Source organism: Brugia malayi (assembly GCF_000002995.4).
Source record: "Brugia malayi strain FR3 genome assembly, contig: Bm_v4_ChrX_scaffold_001, whole genome shotgun sequence".
Classification (NCBI taxonomy): domain Eukaryota; kingdom Metazoa; phylum Nematoda; class Chromadorea; order Rhabditida; family Onchocercidae; genus Brugia; species Brugia malayi.
The window spans coordinates 23,159,903-23,173,898 of NW_025062479.1; the positions used below are offsets into that span (position 1 = coordinate 23,159,903).

At 24.7% G+C, this 13,996-nt stretch overlaps 2 protein-coding genes and 1 non-coding gene across 5 annotated transcripts; 2 read left to right on the plus strand and 1 right to left on the minus strand.

The window, feature by feature from the left end:
- Positions 1–6,930: 6,930 nt before the first annotated feature.
- Positions 6,931–10,074, plus strand: Bm348 (the record flags this gene model as incomplete). 3 transcript variants are annotated; one of them, XM_001896357.2, is made up of 8 exons in its annotated part: positions 6,931–7,023; positions 7,260–7,386; positions 7,619–7,679; positions 8,129–8,242; positions 8,543–8,661; positions 9,020–9,264; positions 9,445–9,535; positions 9,956–10,074. In XM_001896357.2, 8 exons carry the CDS (start codon positions 6,931–6,933, stop codon positions 10,072–10,074), a joined length of 969 nt encoding a protein of 322 aa, XP_001896392.2. The 3 variants fall into 3 exon arrangements, with proteins under 3 accessions (XP_001896392.2, XP_042931794.1, XP_042931795.1); XM_043075860.1 differs by lacking the exons at positions 6,931–7,023; positions 7,260–7,386; positions 7,619–7,679 and having other exon boundaries at positions 8,175–8,242; XM_043075861.1 differs by lacking the exons at positions 6,931–7,023; positions 7,260–7,386; positions 7,619–7,679; positions 8,129–8,242 and having other exon boundaries at positions 8,559–8,661.
- Positions 8,961–9,026, plus strand: Bm16761. The gene has a single exon (XR_006228084.1). It is a non-coding gene; the product is annotated as a small nucleolar RNA Bm16761 (small nucleolar RNA).
- A 356-nt stretch (positions 10,075–10,430) lies between the features above and the next one.
- On the minus strand, positions 10,431–13,609 carry Bm4166 (arginine kinase, putative; the record flags this gene model as incomplete). The annotated part of the gene is made up of 8 exons (XM_043075862.1): positions 10,431–10,580; positions 10,979–11,173; positions 11,472–11,616; positions 11,865–11,992; positions 12,073–12,212; positions 12,318–12,467; positions 12,947–13,061; positions 13,556–13,609. 8 exons carry the CDS (start codon positions 13,607–13,609, stop codon positions 10,431–10,433), a joined length of 1,077 nt encoding a protein of 358 aa, XP_042931796.1.
- Between the last annotated feature and the right edge of the window lie 387 nt (positions 13,610–13,996).

The window sequence follows — 13,996 nt, forward strand, 5'->3', positions numbered from 1 at the left end:
GTTATACCTGTAATTAATTACTTATTGTTATTGTTATACCTGTAATTAATTACTTATTATTATTGTTATACCTGTAATTAATTACTTATTATTATTGTTATACCTGTAATTAATTACTTATTATTATTGTTATACCTGTAATTAATTACTTATTGTTATTGTTATACCTGTAATTAATTACTTATTATTATTGTTATACCTGTAATTAATTACTTATTATTATTGTTATATCTGTAATTAATTACTTATTATTATTGTTATACCTGTAATTAATTACTTATTATTATTGTTATATCTGTAATTAATTACTTATTATTATTGTTATACCTGTAATTAATTACTTATTGTTATTGTTATACCTGTAATTAATTACTTATTATTATTGTTATACCTGTAATTAATTACTTATTATTATTGTTATACTTGTGATTAACTACATATTACTACACCTGTAATTAATTACTCTTTAATGATGGATTATTGATAGCAAATTGATATATTCATTATGTTAATAATTCAAAAGTTATTGAAGTGATAGCATATTTTTATTTCTTTTAAAACGAAAGAAAAAGAAAGAAGACGAAGAGAATGCTATATAATATTTAAGAATGAAATTAATTGATTGATTTACTTCCAAAGTTCTATTCTAACTATTTCAAATTCTAGCTTATAATTTATAAAATAAAATGTGCTTTTATTAATTGAAATTTTAAAAATAAATCTGAAATGACTGAAATATATTAAAAAAAAAAAAAAAAAATAATCTGAAATAAAATTCTGAACTAACTGAAATATACAAAAATAAATTTGAAATATATTTAAATCTAAATTTAAATTTTAGCATACACAAATCTATTAAAACCAAAATACAATTACTTATAAAAGCATTGAAATATTTGCACAGCATGCATGTATGTATGTATGTGTGTGTATCTGTACAATTCATATGAATTGAACACATTAAAACTAATAAATTAATCAATTTAAAAGTATAATTGTAAGAGAGAAAGAGAGAGGGAGGGAGAGAGAGAGAGGGAAAAAGAGAGAAAAAAAATGAAATAAAATTTCAATAACAAAAAGTTATTGCAATATCAATTCAACTATCATTTTATCGTATTTTTTTTTTTTTTTCAGTACTTATATTTTTAGTCTTTTATTGATTTATTCAATTGCACTTTTAACATCTGTTACGTTGAATACGTCATTTACGTCATTATAATTTATTCGTTTTCATTCATAATAATGATCGTTTCCACTTTGCTTATTTGTTAATTTCACTCTGTGGATTTTAACATGAATCACTCATTTTATTTGAAATTATCAAATGAATTTAAAAAAGTTTTAGTAATACATATGTAATGCAATCATTGCAATGCAATCACTGTAATGCAATCACTGTAATGCAATCATTGTAATGCAATCGCTGTAATGCAATCACTGTAATGCAATCACTGTAATGCAATCACTGTAATGCAATCACTGTAATGCAATCACTGTAATGCAATCACTGTAATGTAATCGCTGTAATGCAATCACTGCAATGCAGTCATTGTAAAATTTCATGAGAATATTCCTTAATAAAATATAATTTATTTTATTAAAAAATACTACAATTAAAAATAAAAAAAAAAAAAACATGTATGTATCAATTTAATTTGAATAATTTTAATTTAAATTATTAAATATCTAAGAAAAGAAATTTTTTTTTTTTTTGCTCAAAATTTAATCTATTACAATATGATTTTAATTACTTTAAATTTAAATTCATACAAACCTTTCAATAATATATTAAATTAACTATTTTTGACAACAATTTTAATTGCAATTCAATTTCATTTATTTTCCATTACATTACTATTATTATTATTATTATTAAGTAAACATTTTACATAATTAATTCAAAAAAAAAAAAAGAAGTAAATAATTTAATAAATGTAAAAATGCATCTATAAAATGAATTTAAACTTTCTTTTTGCATATAAAATTTATCGATGACATATTGTCACAGTCGATGTCACTCCATTGATCATCCATTATTCCATTCCAATTCACCGCAACACATTTTACATTCATTCCGCAACAACTATTTGGTTCTGATATACGCCAATTTGTATAATTTAATTTTGTATAATTATCAATCCAAAACCATTTAGTGTCATTTTTAATTAAACCAATTAAATATGTATTATTTCCAACTAATCCTAAAAAAAAAAACAAAAAAAAATTTCGAAAAAAAAAATTCAAAACATTTAAGTTTGTTTTTTTTTTTAAAAAAAGTAATTTACTGAAAATTTAATAAATAATTATTAGCAAAAGTTTTAAATTGTATTAATTTGAAAATTTTAATGATTGAATTTATTAAAAGAGAAAAATAATAGCAATAGATACATAAGTAATTTCATTTAATGACACGTGGAGTAATACGTGAAATACACGTATTACTATTTGTTTGAAACGTTTATTAAATTAAAAATAAAATGATAAGAAAGAGAAGAGAAAATTATAATGATAGTACGAAATGATATACCACTGATAAATTTCATTTCATCAAAATCACTGATAGATGTTAGGGATGCATTATATTCAGAACATATTGCTGATGCATTATGATAATTTGTTGAATTTTCTCCCTGAATTTTTTTAATTTTTTTAAAAAAAATAATCACAAATCAAATATCTATTTATTTTTGAATTATTTTAATTTATTAATTCATTTTATTTCACTGAACTTATTTATTTAATTCAAATTTTTTACTCCAATTTATTCATTTCTTTTTTCTAAAAAAAAAAAAAAAATTGAACAATTTTTAACATTCATTATTTTAATTTTTTTTAAAAAAAAAAAAAAAACAACAATCATATTCCAATGTCTAAATCGTTATTTTCATTTAATTTAGAAGATTAAAATTTTTTTTACTTTCCAATTATTTATAATTTTGTAAAATTTTCGTCATTGATTGAAAACAATAATCATACATCATTATTCTTTGGTATTATGTTTTCAATTCTGACTAAATATGCAGTATAATTTAATTAATTGAAAAAAAAACAAAGAAAAAATATTTTGAAAAAAAAAGAATGAAAACTTACAACATAATAACAAGAATTTGTTTTAGAAAAATAAATCCAATCATTGAAGCAAATATCTGAAAAAAAAAAAGACACTTAAATATTATCATTTTATTGACTTTATGCATTTAACATTAATTTAAAATATTCTTTTACCTTTTCTTTGTTATTTGTCAACAAAAAAAAAAAAAAAAAAGAATCAAAAAACTTTCATAATTTTATCAAATTTTATAAGAATTTTAAAAGAAAATAATAAATAATCAATACACTTATAAAATAATACTAATAATTTCAAAAAAAAAAAAAAAATGATAAAAATTTAAAAAAAAATGCAAAAAATTTTTTGAACTTGCCATTATTAGTAATGCTGGAATTGTTATCAGTGATATTATCATTAATCAATGCAATATTATCACTTATTGTTGTGATATGAAATGTTCGTAGTAATGCATTAGATGCATCACGAACAATTTCAAGAAGTTTTTGAAGATCTGGTTGAATGAATGATGATTGCTCTGAGACATAAATAACATTTTCAATATTTTTCTTTGAAATCATTCTATCATTATCAGTATTAATCATTTTATTATTATCAGTATTAATCATTTTATTATTATCAGTATTAATCATGTCTGATAATCTATAAATTTCATTGAAACAATTCACACTGGAAGCATTTGTTTTTAATTTAGAATTTGAGCCATGAATAATGTCTGTTGTTGCTGATTTCATTGTTATCATTTTTGTTTGATTATCAAGTGCATTACTGATATCAGTTAATTCAGTTGTATCATTATTTGTTAGATTTTGTAATGATATTAATTCGGACAGTAAATTGCTAATTTCAATATTTGATGAAATGATTAAAGTTGAAGTTTCATTTGCTGAAGAAATGAATAAATTTGAATCCGTTAAATTTGCATTCAATTCTAAGGTTAAATTGTTAGAATTTGTAAATTTTAATTGATCCAATTGTGAAGCAATTTTAATTAAATCAGTTTCATTTGTTAAATTATCATTGTCTAGTGATTCCATCGTGTAATTTGTTGCATTGGGAATAATTGGCGCAATTGTACAATTTCTATTTGATAAAATATCGCACATTTCTGATTGTTTTCCTGAAAACTCTTCCTGATCATTCCATTAATTTAACTGTATCAATTGTTTAAAAAAATATTATTTGAATTAAAAATAAACAATTGAATTAAAAAGAAAGAATAAATTTAGCACATCTAATTTTCAGTTATTATTCAATAAAATTTACTTTTAATAAATAATAAAATAGGATAATTATAACTGCGCAAAGAAATAAATCAGTTATAAAATTAATAATTTATTGCATAAATTATTACTGTGATAACCTTATTATCACTTTTCCAATTCAGAACTTTACTTCAATCTCAGAAGAGATAAAATACTGATAATTTTTATTTTCAGTTGAAAGATAAAATGAGAACAAGATAAAAAGTAAAGGAAAAAAAAGATATGATTATCACTATTGTTATCATTATCACTATTGATGGCTTTCACTCTTTACTAAAATATTGACATCAATTTTATGCAAAATATGTCTCAACTATATCTTAAATTAGTACCTCTTGCACTTCATTAATTATCAGTTAGCTTTTCCTTTCTTTTCCTGCTAATTAATTAAGCAAAATGATATTAATTAAAAAGTAACTAACCTGAAGAAGATGTAAAGTAACCTGATTTGAATATGATGAAAAGCAATTGAATAGCGTACCACCACATATCAGTTTCCTCAAAATTTGATAATAAATTTGAATGAAAAATGAAATTCATTGAAGCGCTATAAATTATCGTTCGACTTTTATAAAATATTAAATAAATTTATCGTACCTTTCAGAAAAAAGCAAAAAAAAAAAAAAAGATAAAAAAAATATTTGCTTTTTAAGATATTTGAATATGTTTTATTTTTCTGACCAATCTCATCATTTTATCATTTATAATCAATTTAACAATAAAATTTATACTTTTACAATTAAACTTTTTTTTTTTTTTCAAAAATTTAACATAAATAAAAAAAAAAAAACTGTTATCACTAATGTCTTTATTTTTCCTTTTTTTTTTTTAAACTTTTTATATTAAAATGAAAATAAGAATGAAAATTATTGAAAAATATCAAATGGAATAACTAAACGATATGATTTTGTTTATTGGTGACTGTCACTGACAGCAATTCTTGTTACAAATTTATTTTTATGATATAAATATGTCTTCTAATATTATCAATTATGAAAAATAAATGAGAGCAATGAGAGAGAGAGAGAGAGAAAGGGAGAGGGAGGGAAAAAAAGAAAAGAAAGAAAGAAAAAGAAATAGCAAAAAAATTGGGATGGAATTTTTTTTTTAAAAAAATTTTTGCTATCTTTTTAGAAATCTATTCTCTTCTATATATGTATTAATCGATACATTTCAATAAGTTTTGCTTTAATTTAATTTTAAAGATGAATTAACTTCAGTTCAATAAATTTTTTTAATATCTTGATTTTAGTTGAATTTAATAAATAATATAACTGATGCAATTTTTTTTTTTTTAATCTTCAAATTAAAACTAGAATTTAATCTTAACTGGGAATTTTTTTTTCTTTTCATATTTGATGAATAAAATTATTAACATGTTAGCTTACATTTTTTATTCTTATAAAAAAAATTTTTTTAATACCAATAATTAAATTTTTTTTTAGTTCTAAGAAACTAAAAAAAAATGAAATTTAATGTTTTTTTTATAAAAAATTTTGATAATGAAATATAATATAATAATATCAAATTTGTTGCTTGTAAAATGTTTGATGCATTTTAATAATTCAACATTAGCTTCATTAATTAAATTCTAAATACACCGTTTGAAATTATATTTCATTTTTTTTTTACTTATAATTATACTTTAATTATTCATTAAATTTTACTTCCAAATTTTGCTAAATACTGCTAAATATTAATTAACCATCTTTGATATTTACATTGTCCAATAGCTTATTTTGGTAACAAAAAAGACAAAAGCAAGAAAAAATGATTACATTTTTGATGAAGTAATTAAATAGAATTAAATAGAAATTTACAAATTTAAATTTAATGAAAAAATTTTATTTATTTTTTCCAATCTATGATTATAAACTTTTTCACTGATGCATGAATTTATTTATTTTTTTTCTTTAATTGTCCACTTACGATATCTATTCGCTTTTATGATTGAACAGATATGAATTGCATTCATCAAATTTTCAATCCCTTTTTTTTTTTTTTCTTTTAACAATACATATAGGCAAAAAAAGAAAATTAAAAAAAAAAAAATATACACGTAACGTATACATGTATACAAAATAATATATATGTACGTATGCATCACGTGTACTTACGTAAAAGGTATATCTTATCAGTTAGCATATTTCTTGTCTTCTTATGACGAATGAATGCTAAAATGAAATTTTAATTTGAATTAAATGAATGATGGCGGTGGGATTTAAGATTTACACAGTAGTCAGTCAAGTTGATATAAGATCACGCGAAAGAACTAATGGAAGTTTAGTTGTAGAAAGTTTGGTGTAACAATTTTAGTTTCAAATGTTGCGATGCTTTGGAAGCATTTTCGATTTATTGTTCTTGAATGATTAAGTATTGCATTAGTTTGAAGATTTAATTGTGAAAAGTTTGGTGTAACAATTTTAATTTCAAATGTTGCGATGCTTTGGACGGATTATTATACTTAAATGATTAGATATTACATTAGTTTGAAAATTTTTGACGGTGATTTGATTTATGAAAAGTTTTCCTTTTTTGTTCACTTGTTTAAAGATTATTTTATAGAAAGAATAATTTGCATGAAGGAAAAAAATTGTAATGATTGATAGAATACTTGAAAATTTGTATCTGAGTGATGTACAAGATGTGCTAAATGAATTTAGAATTAATCGACTCAAGCATGAATTAAAGGTTTGTGATTTTCGTTATTTTTACTGTATTATCATTTGATCTTTAAAATTGTTTCTTTTTTTAAATTTTACAAAGCTCGTTTTATTTTTAAAATTGATTCCTTTTTTCAACTTTTTTTCGAAGGAATGTTTTTTTTTTTTTTCTACATCCATAAATAGTTTGTCTATGCTTCCTAACAATAATAACATTCGTTATAATTTGTAAATTTCAATAATTTCGAGTAAATATTGCTTTAGATCAGTCATGTTCTTACGGTAGCAGCAGAAGGTATTCCAGTGGAAAAACGAATTTTTGGGATATCTTATATGTTTATTTATGCATTAGATACGAATAAACAAGATATGTTCGCAGATGATTTATTAGGTATTTTATTCCAGTATTTATTTCATTTCAAAGAAAAAGTGAAAAGTATAGAACAGAAGAGCTTAAAGGTATTTCATATTTTGATGTGTTGTCGCTTATTCTTCTCTTTTCTTGCTCTTCTTTGTTCTGAGTACTTCTATATTAAAATAATTGAAATTATAAATGTCCTATATATGATAGGCAATTTACATGTACGTTTGCGTTTACCTAACGTCGATTTGATGTGTTATAGCGAATGCGTTGATGTTCATCAGAACAAGTTTTGAGAATAATGGACGAGTCCTTGTACATTGGTACGTTTAGATACAATTACTGAATGATGCAACTAGTTAATCTGTTTGTTTCTTTTCTGCTATTTTCTTCTTCAGTTTTACATTTGAGCTTTAATTTTTTATATAAACAAAAATTAACAGCGTAAAATATTTCCATATATGTAATTAATCAATAACAATCCAACCAATAAGCTGCGTATTATCTTTTTTTTTTTTTTTTTTTGTTTATCCATCCGTCACCTTTTTTCGACTTAGAATTATGTACAACAGTGCTGCAATGAAAGACTATTTAGTTAAAAGAATAACTAATGTGTAATGGAAGTTAACAGCAGAAGCAATCCATAGTTTGATTAAGTTTTATTTCTTTATTCAGCTTTTAGATCTAATAATATAGCATTTATTATAATTAATCTGAAGTGATTAATAGAGATTTTAATATAGGATTTCTCTTAAACATAGAATTTCTTCAGTGAAGCTGGTATATCACGTTCAGTATTTATTGTTGCCGCTTATCTAATGCAAAAATTGCAGTGGTCATCGACAAAAGCTATTGAATACATACAAAGGATACGACCTATAGCGCTGTCATTTTTTAGCATTTTTGAGCAATTCGTTTCATTTCATTAAATTCTGTGAATCATCGATTCTTATATTGGCAAATTTCTTTTACAAGAAAATTATTGCATAAATTCGTTCGTCATATATAACACCAGTTTTTTCTTAACTAGATTTGTTTATTCTCTTAAGTGACAGGGAAACAAGAGGAAGTTCTTATTAAAAATTCAAACTTTCCAAACTTACTTTGATATTTGAGTCTCACTGTCAAACGAAATTGAAAATTGTGTAAAATTAAAAAAAAAAAAAAATATATTTTCGTGATCTAGACCAAATGATGGTTTCATGCAGCAGTTACAAATATTCGAAAGTTGTCATTTTATCGCCGATATCCAAATTATTTCGCAGTGTCAATTGTACAAAAACTGGTTATTGAATATCTCTTCAGGTAATGGTATTACTAACTTAATAGCTTAATTAGCTTAAAAATTAACGCAAAATAAACTTTATAAATTTCTAGAATTGGCATGAGTCTTGCATGTATAATGAGAACTTTAAATATTGAAAAAAAAAAAAAAATGAATGCATAATGAGCACTTTATATATAGCAATAATTGAATGAAATGTGATTTCATTAAAATAATGTACCAGATCATATATTCTAGTTGACATCCGGTCTTTCGTCTAAAATATTACAGAGAACTGTCATAGTTTAATGTCTCGTATGTTTTACAAATAAACATGTGTGATAAATGCGAATGTTTTAGATGGCAAATACGACTGACATAAATTGACATACTTTTTAGCGTCATCTGCGAGATTTCCTTTGTACGAAAAGTTGCCAAACTTGATCGATTCCACTTGGTCGAATGTTGAATATCGATGTCGTAAATGTAGAAAAATTCTATTCAATGATAAGCATATCATAAAACATAAAACATTGACATCTCATAATGTTACTGGCAATGAGGAAACGGAGATAATCGATTGCGGTTTCGGTCATTTTATTACACCGATGGATTGGATGTCTTTAAATGAGCATCGAGGAAAAGTAACCTTTTTTTAGAGTCAAAAAATTTGATTTATAATCCTGTTCTATTGTTTTATTTTTCTTTGATGTGAGGAATCTCCAGTTTTTTTTTTTTTTTAAATCTCAGGACAATCATTCTTCCAGATTTTCATTCAATTAGATCTTATGTTGTTAATAAATTTTTCATTAAATAATTTTCAGATTTCTTGTTCTTGCAACGAAAAGCTTGGCCATTATGACTGGGGAGGACGTGTATGCAAAGGAATGTCTGGTAGGCCATGCGGAACAGCTGGTAAGTTTCATCTTGAATATTAAAAGTAAAATAAAATTTTGGGATTCTGGATATCCTGATAATGCTTTATAGATTATTAGTATTTTTTTGAAGTAATGCTGGGGAAAAAAAAAGCCAAAATAAGTAGTATCAACATTCTTCTTCACATGTATATTGTTTGCTGTTTGATGCAAAATGATGTGATATGAGATGAAATTTCCCTCAGTTTGGTAAAATGAAGTTTATGTTGCTAAGTAGTAGAGGATTTTTTTGCACCCATATTAATCAGTAAGCGCAATTCTTATGGATTAAGTAAAACTCAATTAGAGGGATCTAGTTTGAAAAGACAACTTTGCATAGCATTTCAGATATGACCTTAGTAAGTGAGAAAATTTCAAGTTCTGTGAAAGTTCTCATTGATATTTTATATGTGTGTTACAGTGCGGCCATGGATTTATGTAAATCAGAGCAAGGTCGATCGAAGTATGAAGATAGATCAAAATGTGTCAAGTCCTATAAACAACATCATTATAAGGCCGCAGAAATTTCCCTGTATATAGAGACATTGATGTAATCATAAAAAGTTTTATGAATTGCAGAAGAATTTTATGAATTTTCTTACTATCACACAAAATGTTTAACGTTAAAAAGAATCCAGTGTGAAGAAATGGGGGGACAACATAAGATGTGATCCATTTTTGATTAGTTATGATGTCGATCAATATTACTTTTTTGGAAGATGCGCAGACTGGAAAATGTCAATATTATCTCTTAGTGTTCACAAAAAAAATTTGCAAATCTATTATAAATTATGAATTACAAATCAAATTAAGAAATTAGAAGTTGTATGAATTTATAAAGTAAACTGAAAATAAGAAATACTGATTGAAAAGAGAAAATAGAGAAAGCACTTTATTTAAGCCTTCCTTTCCATTTCGATGAGTTGTTTTACGCCATCATGCATCTGTTTAACAGCCTCAAATTCCGTCAAGCCAAGACGAGCTTTATTTGAGATATCGTAAACACCACCTGCTGATTCAGAATGTTCTCCATGAATGCCACGTATCTTAGAAATAGATTATACTTAGGTTGAGAGCTCATCAAGAATTTAATAAAATGAAATGGAATATATTGCCGAATTATTTGTATTGGTGTTAATTAGCATAGGTTAATTTGGGAGTAGAACTATCTGAAGGAGTAGTATTGAACTCATTTTATCCTTTATATAAGACAAAAAAGTGTCAAGAAATGAAATTTGAAAGTAAAACTCAAATGAATATTTTGCTGTCGTTGTTTTTTACTCATAATTCGAGTATTTCGGCGTGTATTTATGCAGAGACTTATCCAGTTGGACTACTACTACTACTACTACTGAACCAGGATTTTAACAGAGAATATTAATATTTATAGAAGGCAAAATGATAGGAAAGTTTTTTGACACTTTCTGGAAAAGAAGTTACATACTTGAAGTTTTAATTCATCGCATATCTTCTTGAAATCCGGTTTTGCACTAATCTTCGGAAGACGTATATGTACTGAGGCACGTATTGTAGTGCCTAAATTTGTTGGACAGAAAGTAAGCCAACCGAGGCGTGGATCTCTTGAAAACGGTAAACTTTTTTCAATTGTCTTCAAACCTTTAATAAGTCGTTGCAATACCTGCAAAAATCGCATAATTCTATTATCAATGTATTTAAAATGAAAAAGGGAACTAAATAATTCTACTTACGTATAAGAAGAATTCGAATATTAATATTTGTGAATTTTAAAATTTGATCAAATAGTAGTTTAATAGTTGAGAAGTAAGCAAATCAGCAATCATTATGTCTGACGATATCTCAATTGTATATCTAATATGACCATATATGTAGGATATTTAAAAAACAAATCATTATAGCTAGTCAAATCTGCCGCTTTAATTTAATTTTTTGAATTAGTTATCAGAAGTATTACTCACTTGTCCAACATTACCACCCTTTTGCATGGATATTATGCGTAGATGATCCTCCTCATTGATCCATATGAGGAAAGTTTTATTTTCATTGTGGAAAATACCTCTTCCAACTGGCCAGTATCGGCATGCATTTGCGGCTTGCAGAAATCTTAAGTTTTTTAATAATATGATTAACTCTCCCTCTGAATACTTCCATTTTGTGACTGATTAAACAAAATAGTTGAGGTAACAAAAAAAAAAAGCAGGTGGCTAGTTCTATATATAAATAGTGGAAAACTTGTTAGAGCAAAATTTCATATTGATTAAATGTTTCGAGGAGAGAGAGAGAGAAACTGATAATTTTCTGGATTGTATAACTATCAGTAAATATAAGTTTATAGTTAAAGTTATCAATACCTGTCACCTTCTTTGAATAAGAAATGATCATCAATAAGTTGTTTCTGAACATCTTTTGTCATTCCAGTCAATGGATAATATGTTCCTTTCAGTTCCGGATCAGAGAATCCGCACAGAACTTTTCTGATCTGCAATTGTAATTTATTAATACTATTTTCCAAAAATATGGACTTCTTTTACAACATAAAATTCAAAAATAACAACTTACTTTGTCTTCCATTTCTTTGTAATTTTCTTCCGTAAGGCAAGGATTAAAAGGATAGCCTTGAAGCGAACGTCCACATCGTACTCTGGTTGAATTGATATATTTTCCTTCCGGATCCAAATCAGTGAGCAAACTTATTTTGTCTACATTAAAACATTTTTTTATTGACTATTCCTTCTTAAGTTAATGCACTTCTAAACAATATATTTACATCGCTTTTTTTATGTTTGAAATAGAGGAAAATCTACCTTCACCAAGGTCGATTTCCGGTTGTTTTTGGTTTGATCCGAAGCCATTATGATATTCTTCAATGATCGGATCGAATAATGGCTTGAATAGAGTATAAGAATCAGCATCTGGTGCATATACGCCAACACCAGAATCAAGATTTGCTACACCTGTATTAAAGAAAGAATCCAAAATGTGTTTTTTTTTGAAAATAATTAGTTCATTTATTATTATTATTAACCGCACTGTCTTTCCTTCTTTTTTTTTTACCATTATTAATCAACAAAACATTTTATAATTAATATTTGATTGCATTTAACAAATAATCATATAGTATAATAACTTTCAAACCCTTATTCATAGATGATCTAGCTAGGCATCAATTTAAGAGCACTACCAAGAAAATAATCAAATTTAAATGTGATCCGATAGAGTAAATCTTTTTTTTTTTAACATTATTTTGCTCGATATCAACTAGTACCTACCAATGTTTTGCGGATATTTTCAAAGAAATAATCAAAATTTCAAACTGGAATCTACCTATTGGCTATGAATAATCTAACCCAAATTGTTATATATTGTCTTTTAATTATAGCAAACAAATTTCAATGCATTCATTAAATAATAAATAATGAAATGCAAAACTAACCGGATTGTATAACATCTAAAAGTGTTGCACCAAGTTTTGTCTTTTTATTTTTTAGCTCATCAATGATTGCTTTTGATAAATGCTTCTTGAGCAAAGAGTGACAATCTTTTGCTTCCTGAAATCATTGATCATTTGCCGGAATAGAATAGGAGATGAAAATGATGCATATCAGGCACAAATGATTCATACACAATGATAAAACATTTGTAAAATTTGCAGTAAAAATAAAAGGAATACTAAAATTTTAGAATTTCAAACAAAATTTTCCAATTAATATATTTAAACAACTATGTAAACATGTGAAACATTTGATTACTTGTTTCTAACACAAATTAACCCGTAACTCTCTTGTTTACTTTAATTTTTATTATTTTCAAAACTTTAAGTTATAATTAAATTAAGTAGCGTGAAATTCACTAATATTACACAACACTAACTTAGACATCCACAATAATAAAGTCATTCAAATTCAGCGTATCATAGCGATATTCGAAATTGTTTTTCCAATGTTTAAATTTAAATATTTGAAAATATTAATCGACAAATAATTATTTGTCATTTGAGTAAAAGAAAGATGAAGATTGGTAACACTCAAGATAGTATTCAAACCTGTAATTTATGGAAACTTTCTTCGATTTTAGCAATAACATTCGGATCTGCCATAAGTAATTCTAACTGCAAAAAAAAAAAAAAAAAAAAAAAAAAAAGTAAAAGCATTTTCTCATTCGTGAAATGTGAAAATCTGAAATTAAAAAAATCCCACCACGGCAGTGATAATGGATTTATGGATTGAAACTAAAAATCAAATTTAAAAATGTTCAAAAAAAAAAAAAAAAACGTTTTATCCATAATGGAGCATTCCGCGATAAAAAAAATAAAACTCAGTAAAAATTATTTAATTAAAAAAAGATTTCCATGAAAAACTTCACAAGCTATGATTTACTCTATAATTAAAAAAAAAAAAAATCTAAACTATCAAAAAAAAGAAAAAAAAAAGATTAAAATAACCGAGGTTTTCATGATTCATTATATTTATTATATAACTTTATC